Source organism: Gorilla gorilla, chromosome 7 (genome assembly GCF_029281585.2).
Source record: "Gorilla gorilla gorilla isolate KB3781 chromosome 7, NHGRI_mGorGor1-v2.1_pri, whole genome shotgun sequence".
NCBI lineage: Eukaryota > Metazoa > Chordata > Mammalia > Primates > Hominidae > Gorilla > Gorilla gorilla.
Genome location: NC_073231.2, coordinates 38,521,336 through 38,535,507, shown reverse-complemented (window position 1 = coordinate 38,535,507; position 14,172 = coordinate 38,521,336). Strand labels below are relative to the sequence as shown.

General features: G+C 33.4%; 1 protein-coding gene across 10 annotated transcripts in view; it reads right to left on the bottom strand.

Annotated features, from left to right (window-relative positions):
- SNX16 (sorting nexin 16) overlaps positions 1-14,172 on the bottom strand; it is a 43,415-nt gene that overhangs the window by 17,446 nt on the left and 11,797 nt on the right. For all 10 annotated transcript variants that reach the window (XM_031014117.3, XM_055349424.2, XM_019031873.4 and 7 more), the window contains 2 exons: positions 12,467-12,553; positions 6,798-6,946 (listed from right to left, as the gene is read on the bottom strand). In XM_031014117.3, the coding sequence (XP_030869977.1) occupies positions 6,798-6,946; positions 12,467-12,553 (236 nt within the window). The remainder of the gene's footprint in view (positions 1-6,797; positions 6,947-12,466; positions 12,554-14,172) is intronic.

Sequence of the window (14,172 nt, the reverse complement as noted above, 5' to 3'; positions counted from 1 at the left end):
CAAGGTCTTCTGATGTAGATATTATACTTCTATCCACCCATTATTTATACCGGGGCACCTGCTATTACATACAAATGACTCCTAGGAAATCAATTGATCTGGGATTGAGAGGTCAAGTTTGTATGAAACCCTGAGGAAATAGCACTTAAGACTGAAAGCAAACTGCTAAGAAACATATGGAAGGGTCCTGTTTAATACTTTCAGTATATGACAAATGTGAGACATTATTTTCTTACAGTTTTATATTCAAATTTCCTCATACTTTAATGTTGCTTTTATGTTTACAAATTACTCTACTGGACTGCTACTGCTAGGAAAGAAAAAGGGGTAAAGGAGTACACATATATCCCTTTTTATATCTTTGGTTTACAGTAGAAATTTAGCCAAGATGGACAGTGAATGTTGACAGTGTATTCAGCTGGAGGAATCATTTTGGAGTGGTTATTCTGTTTCATTCACCTTCCCTAAAAATCTTTATGATCCATGGCTCACTAGAGTTCTACTTACATGAAATCCAATGGATTCTTTAAGTTTTTATCCATATAGTTCCAAGGTTATACTCTATGCTTTACTTTCTTTAATCAGTAGCAGAATAAAATTTGAAACTGGCTTTACAATGTTAATTTACATAAAACCTTTTCAGTGGCTCATTACATTTCCTCTGCTTCAACAAGACTCAGTCAGTAAAAAAAGCAGTCAATACCCTCAAACTCTATTTTCTTTCTAAGGAGAGGACACACAAGAATCTCTGGAAGATGGTAGTAATTGAGAAAACAATTGCTTTCTTAGAAATTCTGATACATTTTTCCCCCTAGGAAAGGAAACCCTCACCCTTGCTTGAGAATCACTGACTACATAACTTTATTTAGATCCAGTGAATATTTATTGACTGTCTATGTGTGCCATTATTCCTTTTATTATCTGGAATACTTTTTTACTGTGTTTGGGAAACCTATTTTAAAATTGGGATCAGGTGTTGACTTAATTTACTAAAGGCAGATAAGGAAATCACCTATGGTATCCCTCAGCATTGTTTTAATTATCAGAGCAAATCTGTACTATAAATTCACCTGTTTCTTTGATTCTCTTGAATTTTTTTAAAGAGTTTTACCGTATTTTCAAACTATGCTCTTAAGAACAACATATTTGACTTTATTGCAAATTTTATAACTATCTGTAATTTAATTTCTACCAAAATAACATTTTGTAGCAAAAACCATCCAACCAACCTTAGTAATGTGTTGATTCTCATGAGATAGCATTATATGAACTACTGTATAAATAACTGAATTCTTCTTTCATTTTTATATAAATACTAAGATTAACTTCTCTGAATATCTTAAATTTTCTTTTTTAAATTAAAAAAATAAAAACAACTTAGAGACATTAATGATCACATTTCCTGTGAAAAGACAGTTCAGGCTGCAAATGTACAAAAGTTATCTTTAAGTATTCTTGTTCAAGTAGAGAATTATTGAAGTTTTTTTAACTAGAAGAGACCTAACTTGTCATCTAATCAAACATATCCCATTTAATAATTCCCTCTTTGATACCACTGATAGTTATCTACTCTCTTCAAATAGTTAAGATGAAGAGAAATCTACTTTTTCAAAAGGCAGAACATTTTTATATTGGACAGCTTGAAATGACAAGTAACTTTTTAAAATCTGAGCTGATAGTACCTTCCTCTAACTTCTTGCTGTTATTCCTATTTTATATGTTAGCCTTGCTATTCAAAATGAGGTTATATAGACCAGCCAGTATCAGCATCACCTAGAAACCTGTTAGAAATGCAAAATCTTCCCCTCACGCTTGCTGAATCAGGGTCAGCATTAACAAATCCCAGGTGATTCACAGGCACATTACAGTTGGAGAAGCACTACTCTTAAATATACATGATCAATCCTTCCTTCCAAAAACAATCTTTCAAATCTTTCAAGTACGTAAAGATGGCTATCATATCTCCCAAGTAGTTTTTTAAAAGAATATTCTCATTTATTTCAATTGTTCTGTCATATTAATGTTTGGATACTATTTTCTTTTCTTTAAAGCCATGAACTGCTATTAATCCAGATCCATCCTGAACTTTAAAAAAATAGATGTAGAATTAAAAATACTGAATTTTCGTACTGAACCCCTTACAGATAAATGATAGCGTGAAGACAAATACATAACTTTAACTTTTGAATTTTGAAAAATTAAAAAGAAAAAAATGGCATGTAAGATATATGTGAAGTACTTCTAAAAATGGAGAATGGTAAAATATTTGCTGTGCTGATTAATGACATAATAATTTAAAAGTAGTTCAAGACAGTGTAAAACAAATAGCTATATTTTAACTAAGACTGTGCAACGTAAGACTATATTCACCTTGATAAACTGACTTGCATGTTGTTCCTGGTACAAGACCTGTACCTTCTTGCTTCTGCATTTTGATTATGATATTTCCTATCATTTGCAAAGTCCTTCTTCATCTTTCCTTGCTGGGCCAATGATCACTAATTCTTTAAAGTGCAGTTCAACTATCACCCTCTGCAAAACCTTTTCTAATTTTCCTAGTCAAAAGTTCTCTTTTCCATCTTTAAAAGAGATCTAATTATCCATTATGATTTCTGGGGGTATGTCTTCTTTCTCTTCAGTTTTTTAAAATAGGATGAGTATCTAACTCATTTTTATATAGTCAAAGCATCTTTTAAATAGTAAGCTCTAAATAAATATTTATTAAACAGATAAAATCTCTAATAAATCTGTTTATTATGTAAATAGTTTTTATCTGCATCCTTACTTTGAACTTTCTAAATAAATCTGAAAACAACATTCTTTTAAAATATTCAAATCAATAGTCCTTAACATCCATTCAATTCATATTTTCTTCCATTTCTGCTTTGTTAAGAGTTGGAGAATATGTAGCATTAAGGGCTGCCCATTGTGTAATGGTAAGTGCTTAGCCAAGAGGAAGGTTAAGAATTAACCTTGTTGTAAGGTGCTAAGGATACAAAAAGTGAAAGAACAATTAATAAACAATTAATATGAATGTATAAACAATATCAAATAATTATTTGGCCAGCTAAAGATACTAAGCTTTTTCTATGTTGCCATTCCAACTGTACCAGAATGCTAACAGGCAACCCAGCAGGTAATATGCAACTAATTGATGTTTTTATGTAGTGATTCTTACAAGCAGTTTTATGTTTTCATAAAGAAATGTTGAGATTTTGTCTTTTTTCCTTTTCTCCCTTAGGAGGGATTTCCCCCCCTTCCTTTTTAATTGTAAAAAATGAGACAATCTTCTTTCACTCTTCTCCTACCTTGTTGGATACAATCAAGCTTTTGTCTGATGAACTACCTTATGCTCCAACTACTATTTGAATTTAGATTGCAGAGATAGTTAAAATCTTGGCTGTGCAGTACAACAGTAGTACTGATGGCAGAATCAGTGCAATAATTTAGTCTGTGATACATTTAGAATTAGGTATGTATTTTATAGAAGGAACAGTACTGAGGGATGACAAGATATAATCTCAAAAAATGTAGGAAAGTACTGTGCTAGTTTTTTAATGGATCAACCATCAATTCATAAATATTTGGCAACCTCAGACTTTCTATATACTTTCTAATTATTTGTTTCTGACTCATATCCATCTTCCTACCCATAATCTTAAGCATTCCAGGCTCCCCAAATCCCACTCTCAGTACTGCTTGACCATTGCAAACAGCACTGATCTCCCCACTTCTTTGAGTTCTTGTTACTTTTATAAACTGTATCATACCAAGTAGCAATTCACAAATGTCATTATTTTGTTCAAACAGGAGCCTAATTTCTCTAAATGAATTTTAAAACCAGTGAGTATATATCCCCTTTTTTATACCCTTTAACACAGGGCAAATGCATAAGATTTGCTCTGTATGAATAACCCTTCCTCCTCTTCTCTGACTCACATTTTAAGCAATATGTTATTAAGAAGTCTCTTACATTGTGAAACAAAAAATGCTACCCATCACCTATAAAAAAGATAGTGGGTACCAAGGCACAAGTACCCTGCTTTTAATTGAATTGAGGTTATCTTCCTGCATTCCCTAAATGCCTGATAATATATGACAAAGGCAGGTAGGCAAACAAACGCAAGGCATACTAGATTCTTTCATGCAAGATTTCTTAGAACCTTTAATCCTCTAGGGATATCAAATGAAACCTTTCCCCAACTTATTTGGCTAAGAAACCTTTCTTTGCCTAAAATGCCTATTTATGAATTGAGCAAGACCATTACCACTGTTCTGAGCTATGCCGCTTTAGAAATGACAGGATCTCAAATGGCCCTAGTAATCTCTACTTTAGCAACTAAGATCTATTATCAGTATTTTAAAAATAGAGAATTCATTTATAGAATACATTTGATTTTAATTCACCACAATATTTTAAATACAGAGACATAAAGGTTTACCGAACAAGGGACAAGAGAAAAGGGGAGAGGATATGTCGACTTCTTGGTGGTAGTACAAGTCCTCTTTTATGGTATGCTATTAAACATATTTTCTTCCAAGGCTTTCTCTATAATTTTGGTGTTTACTGGTTTTTATTCCTGCTTTGTGTGTCTGAATTAACACTAATCTTTTCTCTTTTTTCTTTTGAGATGTAATATATATATATAAAGTGGGGAGCACTAATGTTTTCACCACCTAGACCACATAATCGCTAACTCTGTCACATTGGCTTCAATTTTTTTTTTCTAATACACAGTATATCAGTGAATATCAATAGTTATATCATTCATTCAAGAAGTACTTATTGAGAACCAACTATGTTAGCGCTGTGCTAAACATCAGATTGAATGGTGAGTAAAATAGCCACATGACCTGTTGTTAAACATCTTACAATCTGGTGGGAGAAAGACAAATATTGACAGAAATAATTATAAGCTGAAATGCTATGAAAGTGAAGTACCAATTAGCCTTTCTCAACTGAGATTCCAAGAGAGAACTGACCCCTACTGATAATGATTTAAGTGATTATTGTCTCAATTCTATTGAGACCGGCACATAGCTAGTATCATCTTAGTATATAGGAAATAAGTTAATTCATTACCTATGGGTGATGAACGGTGTCTTAAAGCATCAGAGCCAGTTGAGAAGGGATGGTACAGACTCTGTGATAGAGAACTGACCTAGTGTTTGGTGGTGGTGATAGTGGTGGTGAGTGGTCAGTCAGGAGGCCAGTTACCTAAGGAAGTGCAGTTTGTGTTGAAAACTGAAGGATGGGTAAGGTACAAGGTCAGGGTTGGATCGGGTAGTAGTGTGAAAGGCTGCCTTTTCAGGAAATAGCATATTTGAAGGCTCTGAGAAACAAGGAGCAAGCTGATTTTGGAGAATTAAAAGAAGACCAAATATGGCAAATGTACAGAGAAGGGGAGGTGGGCAGGAATAACAAAACCCAAGGTTGGAAAGAAGGCAGGCAGGCAGGGACCAGAAAGAATAAGTCAAACTGCATCACAAAGATCACTGTGGCTCTACTGAGCTATAGTAGTAAGAGGGGAGGAGGAAGACCAGTGAGAAAGCATCTACAGTAATTAAGGTGAGAGATACCTGCTTGGACTAGGGTAGTGATGGCAGGGATGGAGAGAAGTAGACAGACTTGAGTGGTACTTGCAAGGGAAATGTTAAGGGTAGTGAAGGATGTGTTAAAGATGACTCACAGGTTCTGGGTAGATGATGCTGCTGCAAATTGGAGAAAAAAAGTCTGCAGACTAAACTTTCAAATATGTTTTAGGTTTGACGTAATTTTGAGATATCTGAAGATGTCGAGGAGACAACTGCATATATCAATCTGGAGTAGAAAGAATGGGTTTGGCTTGTAGTTCCTTCATTAAGAGAAAAATAAGGGAGGATGGGCAGAGACCTTGAGAAGCCATCAGGCTTATGTGGCACACACTGAAAAGCAAGATGTATATATATATATGTATATGTATATATCTATATCTATATATATGTGTGTGTATATCTATCTATCTATATATATATCGCGTGTGTGTCATGCAGGAAAAAAATTAATACATGCAAAGGTTGAGAAAAAGAGGTAGAAAAAATTAGATAGAATGGTTTTCTTAATTTGTTTTCCATCCTCATGTGAAAAACTGCCCAAGACAGTTACAGGCCCAAGTTATCTATAAGCTATTGCTACACTGTAAATGCTTTCTACTTTTTTTTTCAAAATAGTTTTAATTTATCTGATAACATAAGTTCCAAAATTAGATACTTAGCTGATATTGAACCACTAAGCAATTTTCTTGTAAATATATTCTGAAGCAAAAAATCCACATAGATCTGTTCTTTTCCTTTTTTAATGCTGTTTGGTATTTTCACTCTATCTTCTATGTAAATTAAGCCAATTTCACAATTTTAATATTTTTGCACTACTTTGGAGAAATATAAAGAATATTACCCTTACAATTACATAGTATCATATTAACCAAAATTTTACTAATATGTAAGTGGTTTTGTTTAAGTCATTGCTAAAATACAAAATACTAAAAGTTTACCTTTGGGTGGTTTAGTACATGGTACACTGGATTTTTCACTTTACTGACTGTTTAAAATAAGCTTTGATAAAAATGAAATGTCAAATAAAGTCCTTATTGAAAGAAAGCAAGAAAATCTCTTGTAGTACTTTGTTAAAGAAGACAAGTAATTATACTCCAACCCTGTATTTTTGTGCTTAAATAACTATGATCATAGATTCATTCTTTAATTTATGCCAGTTATTGGAATGCTTTTATAATCTCTTATTTCAATTCATTACATACCAGTTAGCAATGTCCTTGTGAGCTACTAAATTTTGAAGAAACGCTTGTAATCCTAATTGTCTATCTTCTAAAAAGTCAGCATTGTAATTATCTTTAAACCAGCGTTTTGGAGGAAGTGCTAGTCGAAAACCTGGAAACATCTCTTTTAACTGAAAAAGAAGAAAAGAGCAAATACAATGTTTAACTCAAGCACTATCAATTCTACAAAATCTATCCTGTTGACTACATGAAATTATTCATGAAATAAGTTTAAAATAAAAGAATTAAATTCAGTTAAGCTTTTTATGCCTTGTTTTATTTCTTGTTTTCTACCAGCTGTGTATACAGAAGAGTTCCAGTCTTTCCACATCCTTGCCAGAACTTGGCATTGTCCATCTTTTGAATGTTAAATTTTAGTGGGGGTGTAGAACCATTTCATTCTGGCTGTAATTTGCATTTCTTTGCTGACAAATGAAGTTGAATATCTTCTCATCTGCTTATTTGCATTTGAGTATCTTCAATGGTGAATTACGTATTAAATTTTTTAGCACCTTCCCTTTAAAAAAATTAGGTTGCCTAAGTTATAAGAGTTCTTTATATATTTCAGATACAAGTCCTTTGTCAGATACATGCATTACAAATATTTTCTCCCAACTTGGCCTGACTTTTCAATTTAACAGTCTTAACAGAGCAGATGTTTTTTTAATTTTAATGTTATTTAATTCATCCATTGTTTCTTTTATGGTTTATGCTTTTTTTTAGATCACAAAAAAATGTTTGCTTACTCCAAGGCTGTAAAGATTTTCTTCTATGTGTCTTTCCTAAAAGTTTAGTTTTAACTTTTATATTTTGGTTATGACCTATTTTATACATTTGGCTTAAATTTTACTTTCTTAGGGAAGACTTTCCCAACCCTGTAAACTAAGTGAAGTCTTCTCTTCTACATTCTGTTCAAGTTACTACAACTGTGTAACAAATTACCTAAAATCTCAGTGATACAAGATAACCATTTATTAATATTAAGCTCACAGATTTTTTAGGGCAATAATTCATATGAGGTACAGTAAGGATGATATATCTCTACTATGCAATGAATTCAGGCCTCAGCTGAAAGACTTGAAGGCTGGGTGCTGGAACTGTCTGAAGTTCACTCACTTACATCTACAGTGGATGATGCTGGCCGCTGGCTGAGAACTTTGCCAAGGTTGTCAGCCATAAGCCTAACACTGGCCTCTCCAGGTGTCTTGGACTTTTCTTGCAGCATGGAGGCTGGCTTCAAAAGGGAGCATTCCAAGAAAGCAAGCCAGAATGAAATTGTGCACTTCTTGTAATCTAGGCTTAAAAGTCACACAGCATTATTTCCACTGACCTCTATTGGGTTGAGTAGTCGCAAGACCATCCAGGTTCAGGGAGGGGGGGAAATGTATTCTATCTCTTGATGGGCAGTGGCAAGATTCAGGAAGAGCATATGGGACTAAAGATACTGCTGTGGCCACTTTTAGAAAAGACAATCTGACACACACTGTCAAATCATGAATTTATTTCTTTAATGACATCATTCACAATGTAAACAGCACATTTAATTTAGGCTGTCTTAGTAGACCAGTGATTCTAAACTGTGGCTGCACATTAGAATCACCCAGGAGTTTTAAAAGATATTAATGATTGTTTCCCATCTCTGATAGATTAGGATTTAATTAGTTGAAATGAGGCCTGGGCATTGTAATTTTAAAAAGCTTTCCAGCGGAATCCAAAGTGTAATTAAGATTGAGAACCATTTTACTACACTACAATTATTATGCATGCCTTAGTCACAGTTGCATCTTTAATGTCTAGCATAGTGCCTGCTACATAACAAGCAGTCAACAATATATGTTCAATAAATGAATGACTGAAATGAATCCGTGTATGTTTGCATTTCTATACTTAAATATAAAATGAATATCACAACTACAAAGGAAAAATGCACTGCATAAAATAGTGGAAAAATGGTAAATTATAACATTCTGTCTATATTTCTATAAACGTGAAGATAAAATAAATAAGGCAAAAACTATAGAGTAACTTAGATAACTAAAACCTTAATTTGATTTCAAGATGTAATTAGATATTTATGGCCTTGGAGCTTTGATATTTAATGTATCTGGAAAGAAAATTAACAAAAGTCATGAGGGAAATGAAAATAGGCTTTTTATTAATTTTAAGCTTTATAATTTAAATTATAAAAACCATTTACAATTTAAATGGTTAGATTTTTTTTTTCCCTTAAAAAATTGTCCACAGAAAAGAAGGAGTTGTCCCACAATTGGGTAATTCAAGAAGAGGAAGATAAGGGATAGAAAAAATAAGATCCAACAAAGGAGAGAAATGAAAAAAAATCACCAGAAAGACAGTGAAAGGCAATCTCAGGATTCCACTTACGAAGCTCATATGGAGGGCAGATCAGTTTAGGAGAGAGCAGCGTGACTCAAGAGACAGACATGTGGAAGAATATCACTGAACTTCTTTTTAATGTGAGGACTGAATGCCTGGTTGCATCTGCCACAGATTTTTTATATGAACCTGGAATGTCTTGACAATGAGTTGGTAAGGTCCTGCTCTCTCTCTCCCTATGCTCTGCTGCCTGGAAGCAACTGAGAACAGTAATTTTACCTCACAGAAATGTTCAGCTTTGTCCTACTGCTGTAACCTGGAAGTAGAAATATTGAGCTTAAATTTTAAATAGAATTTAGAAAAAAACTCACTTCTCGTGGCCATATTTCTACAATCAATGCATCTCCCAGTCCACCCTAAAACCCCGCCTGGTTGCCCCAACTCTGATAAGCCCTGTGCATTCCAGAATTTGCTCATGACTTTGTCCTCTGACTTCCTCAGCAGAGGCTCTTATCACTCTCAGAGAAGTTGAAGTCAGACCATAACCCAGGAAATAAAAATAAAACAGAAAGAAAATATTAACGTTCTATATAAATGTTCTCTTTCTAAGCAGTGTTATTTTAGCACGTTCAATAATTTTTGTATCGCCAATTAGCTATTTGTACTTCACAACTATATAACTGGGAAATGTAAATTCCTTAAAGTTAGAATCACATCTATATAGTTTCTACATAAGAGCAACTCCAAATTCCTAGCACAATGCTGAACTCTATCTACTCATTTCATAAATACTTCATGATTGATTTTATAAAATGAAAAATCCTAAGCTTTTATTTTTTACAATTACATCAATGATAACTACAATTTAAACTGTGTGTCTCTTAGTGTTTGACATACTTTTTTAAAATATTGCCAGTAAAAGCAACTGATGGGTAGAGCTCTTTCTGGTACCTATAACACCAACATAAACACTTATTAATTTTAAATGCCCATCTTGGAGGATCAAGGAGATATTTACTAAATTTAAATTAAACTCCTATCATCTTTTTTCTAAAAGATTTATCTAAATTTCAGCTTGCCTAAGAAAATACTTCAGCAATAAAGATGAAATCTAAAGAGATAATAGGAAGTAAACACTAAATAACAGTGTAGTCTGAAAAGAAAAATAATGGATTTTTTTCATAAAGGATTAAATAGGTCTACAATGAAACTGTTTGAAATTAGTCTGCATGATCAAAATTGTAATAATTTCATTAAAAACTAAGTATTCCACTTAACTATCAGGTAACTTCATGAATTGCTTTTATCTTTCTGCTTGTTTAGTCATTTAAAAAAATTAACAGAAGTACAGAATTATAGATTTTAAATTCATCAGTATAATGTACGAAGCTCAGGAACAGTAAATAAAATTCATATATAATTGTAGGTATACATTAGAAATAACACTTTATTTTGGCATATTACAAGAAAGCATCTTAACCAAATCTTAAAATGGATAAAATAATTTAGCATTCCATATTTTACCTTTTCATTTAAACTGAGGTTTTTACAGTGGCAGAAAAATTTGGCAGCTAAATAACTACAAAGTTACATGGGTTTCCCATCACCAAACACTATAAAAATATACTAACTTTAAAGCTTCAAGGAGTCCAAAGAAGGAGGAAAGGAAAAGTCACAAATGGGAGAGAACAGGACCAGTACAGCTTTCTTATTAAACACCTGTCAAAATTGGAGAGTAATTTCTGCACGTTCTAAGATCATCTTACTTGGCCTCTCAGAAGCATAATGAACTGCTTGCTTCTTTTAGATAAATGATTTTTCTCTTGGCTTCCAAAATATCACACCCTCTGCCTCCTGCCCCATCTAAATTTCCTCTAGCTCTGGGGACAAGGCAGCTCTTCTTTTGCTATTATATTCTAATAATAATTTACTTAATTCTTCGCTTTTAGAAATTTAGGTTGCTTCCAACTTTTAACTACTAAAAGCAAAGTAAAACACAGATAAACAAAACAATATACAAAACACTGTGGTAAGTGTCCTTAAAGCTAAATATTTCCCATGTTTATGACTACTTATATATGATAAATCCTAGAAATGTGATTATTATGTTAAATTATGCAAAACTTTTGGGTATCCCCTAGGAAGACTCATACTTCCAACGCTGGGTATTATCATTTAAATATCTGTCAGCTTGACAGGTGAAAAAGAGTGTCTTAGTTTCCTTTTCTTGGAGTATCTGTGATATTAAGTGTTTTCCAGGTTTATTGATCATTTATGTTTCTTCTGTGAATTATCCTGCTCATACTGTTTGTTGCATTTTTTACTTTGGGGTTCACTTTCCTAATTTAGTTTTAAGGGTTCTTAATACACTGAGGTTTATTATTCTTCTGTTTTGTATGCACAGTAGACAGAATTCTAGATGGTCCATGATCTTTGCCTCTGGTGTTACTTCTGTGATTTTATTATGTTACACAGAAAAAGGATTTTGCAGCTGTAATTAAGGTTACTAATCAACTGACCTTAAGCTAAGATTATCTGGGTGAGCCTTATCTTACCACCTGATCCCTTTAGACTGTTTTCTCTAGCTGGTGGCAGAGGAGAAAGTCAAAGAGCTTCAAAGTACAGGAAGAACTTGGCTCACTGTTGCTGGCTTTGAAGATGGAGGGGCTATGTACAAGGACTGGAGAGCAGTCTCTATGAAGTATGAATGATTTTTGGCTGACAATCAGCCAGGAAACAGAAAATTCGGCCCTACAACTTCAAGAAACTAAATTCTGCCAACAACCTGAATAAGCTTGGAAGGTAATTCTCCTCCAGAGCCTCCAGATAAGTGCCCAGCCCAGCTAACAGCTTGATTTTGACTTTGCTTGATGCTAAGCAAGGAACCCAGCTGAACCCACCCACACCACTAAATAATAAACAGGTGTTATTTTAAGCAACAAAGTTTGTGGTAATTTATTATGCAGTAATAGGAAACTAATACAATATGTTAAATATGTTTTTGTTCATTATCTTATAGACATATATAATTTTATAATAATTCAAAAGATCTTATACACATCTTTTTCAGACTCACAAGATAATTATTTATATTTCTGTTGGCAATTTTAAAGTTTCATATTTTTATGCTAAAAATTTTTATTTTTAAAATTTTTTATAAAAATTTTTATTTTAAAAATTTATTTAAAAAATTAATTTTCTTATGAACTAGAATGGATTTGACTCAATTAACAAAGAAGAAAAAATATAACAGAAGTATAGGAAACAGAAAAGAATTCAAAACTGAAATGTTAGTTTGGATTTATTATAGTACTTACTTTGTCATTAAGCCTAGAGAAGTCAGTGTATCTTCTGAAAACTACCCAGCTTTCTTCTGGGGTTTTCTTTACTAGTATTTTATATACCTATGCACAGGAAGAAAAACAGACAGAGAGAAAAATATAAAAGTAAAGATATTTAAAAACTCAAGCCAAATATTTTTAAAAATTTTACTTGATAACCCAGACTATAACAATTATTATGTAAAAAATATCAAAAATCATTTAAATTATCAAAAGTACAAATAATCAATGCAGGTACCAAAAGCCAGATTTTTTCCTTAGGAAATATAACAGATTTGAGACAAAACGCTTTTTCTGTGCACACTAACAATAAACTCATCAGCTTCCAAAACATGATTTATGTCAATATATTCTAAAATTGATAAAAAAAATTATACTTGAAGCTATGAAAAATAGCCACTTTTGTTCTACACAATTTTTAAACTTAATAACTATCAAGCAAAGTTTTCAAATAAGTTCAATGTTTTTATTGCCAAGAATAAAATATGGAAGTCTAGCCAGAGCAATCAGGCAAGATATAAATAAAAAGCATCCAAATAGGAAAAGAAGAAGTCAAACTATGTGATTCTATGCCTAGAAAATCCTAAAAACTCTGCCAAAGGGCTCTGGGAACTGATAAACGACTTCAGTAAAATTTCAGGATATAAAATCAATGTTTAAAAATGAATAGTATTTCCATACACCAATAACATTCAAGCTGAGAGCCAAATCAAGAATGCAATCCCATTTACAGTAGTCACACACACAAAAAAACCACCTAGGCATACATCTAATCATGGAGAGGAAAGATCTCTACAGGGAGAACTACAAAACATTGCTGAAAGAAATCACAGGGCCGGGTGTGGTGGCTCACACCTGTAATCCCAGCATTTTGGGAGGCCGAGGTAGGCGGATCATAGGGGTCAGGAGATCGAGACCATCCTGGCTAACACAGTGCAACCCCATCTCTACTAAAATACAAAAAAAATTAGCCGGGCATGGTGGCGGGCGCCTGTAGTCCCAGTTACTTGGGAGGCTGAGGCAGGAGAATGGCATCAACCCAGGAGGCGGAGCTTGAAGTGAGCTGACATTGCACCACTGCACTCCAGCCTGGATGACGACAGAGCAAGACTCCGTCTAGGGGGTAAAAAAAAAAAAAAAGAAATCACAGATAACACAAAGAAACAGAAGAACATTCCATGCTCATGGATTGGAAGAATCAATATCATTAAAATGGCCACACTGCCCAAAGCAGTCTATAGATTCAATGGTATTCCTATCAAACTACCAACATCATTCTCCACAGAATTAGAAAAAAACTACTCTAAAATCCACATGGCACCAAAAAAGAGCCGAAATAGCCAAAGCAATCCTAAGTGAAAAGAACAAAGCCAGAGGCATCACACTACCTGACTTCAAATTATATTATAAGGCTACAATAACCAAAACAGCATGGTACTGGTACAAATATAGACATATAAACCAATGGAAGATAATAGAGAACCCAGAAATAAAACTGCACACCTACGGCCATCTAATCTCCGACAAAGTTGACAAAAATAAGCATAGGGAAACGATCCCCTGTTCAATAAGCAGGGCTTGGATAACTGGCTAGCTATATGCAGAAAAATGAAACTGGAGCTCTATCTTTCACTATATACAAAAATTAACTCAAGATGGATTAAAGATTTAAAGGTAAGGCC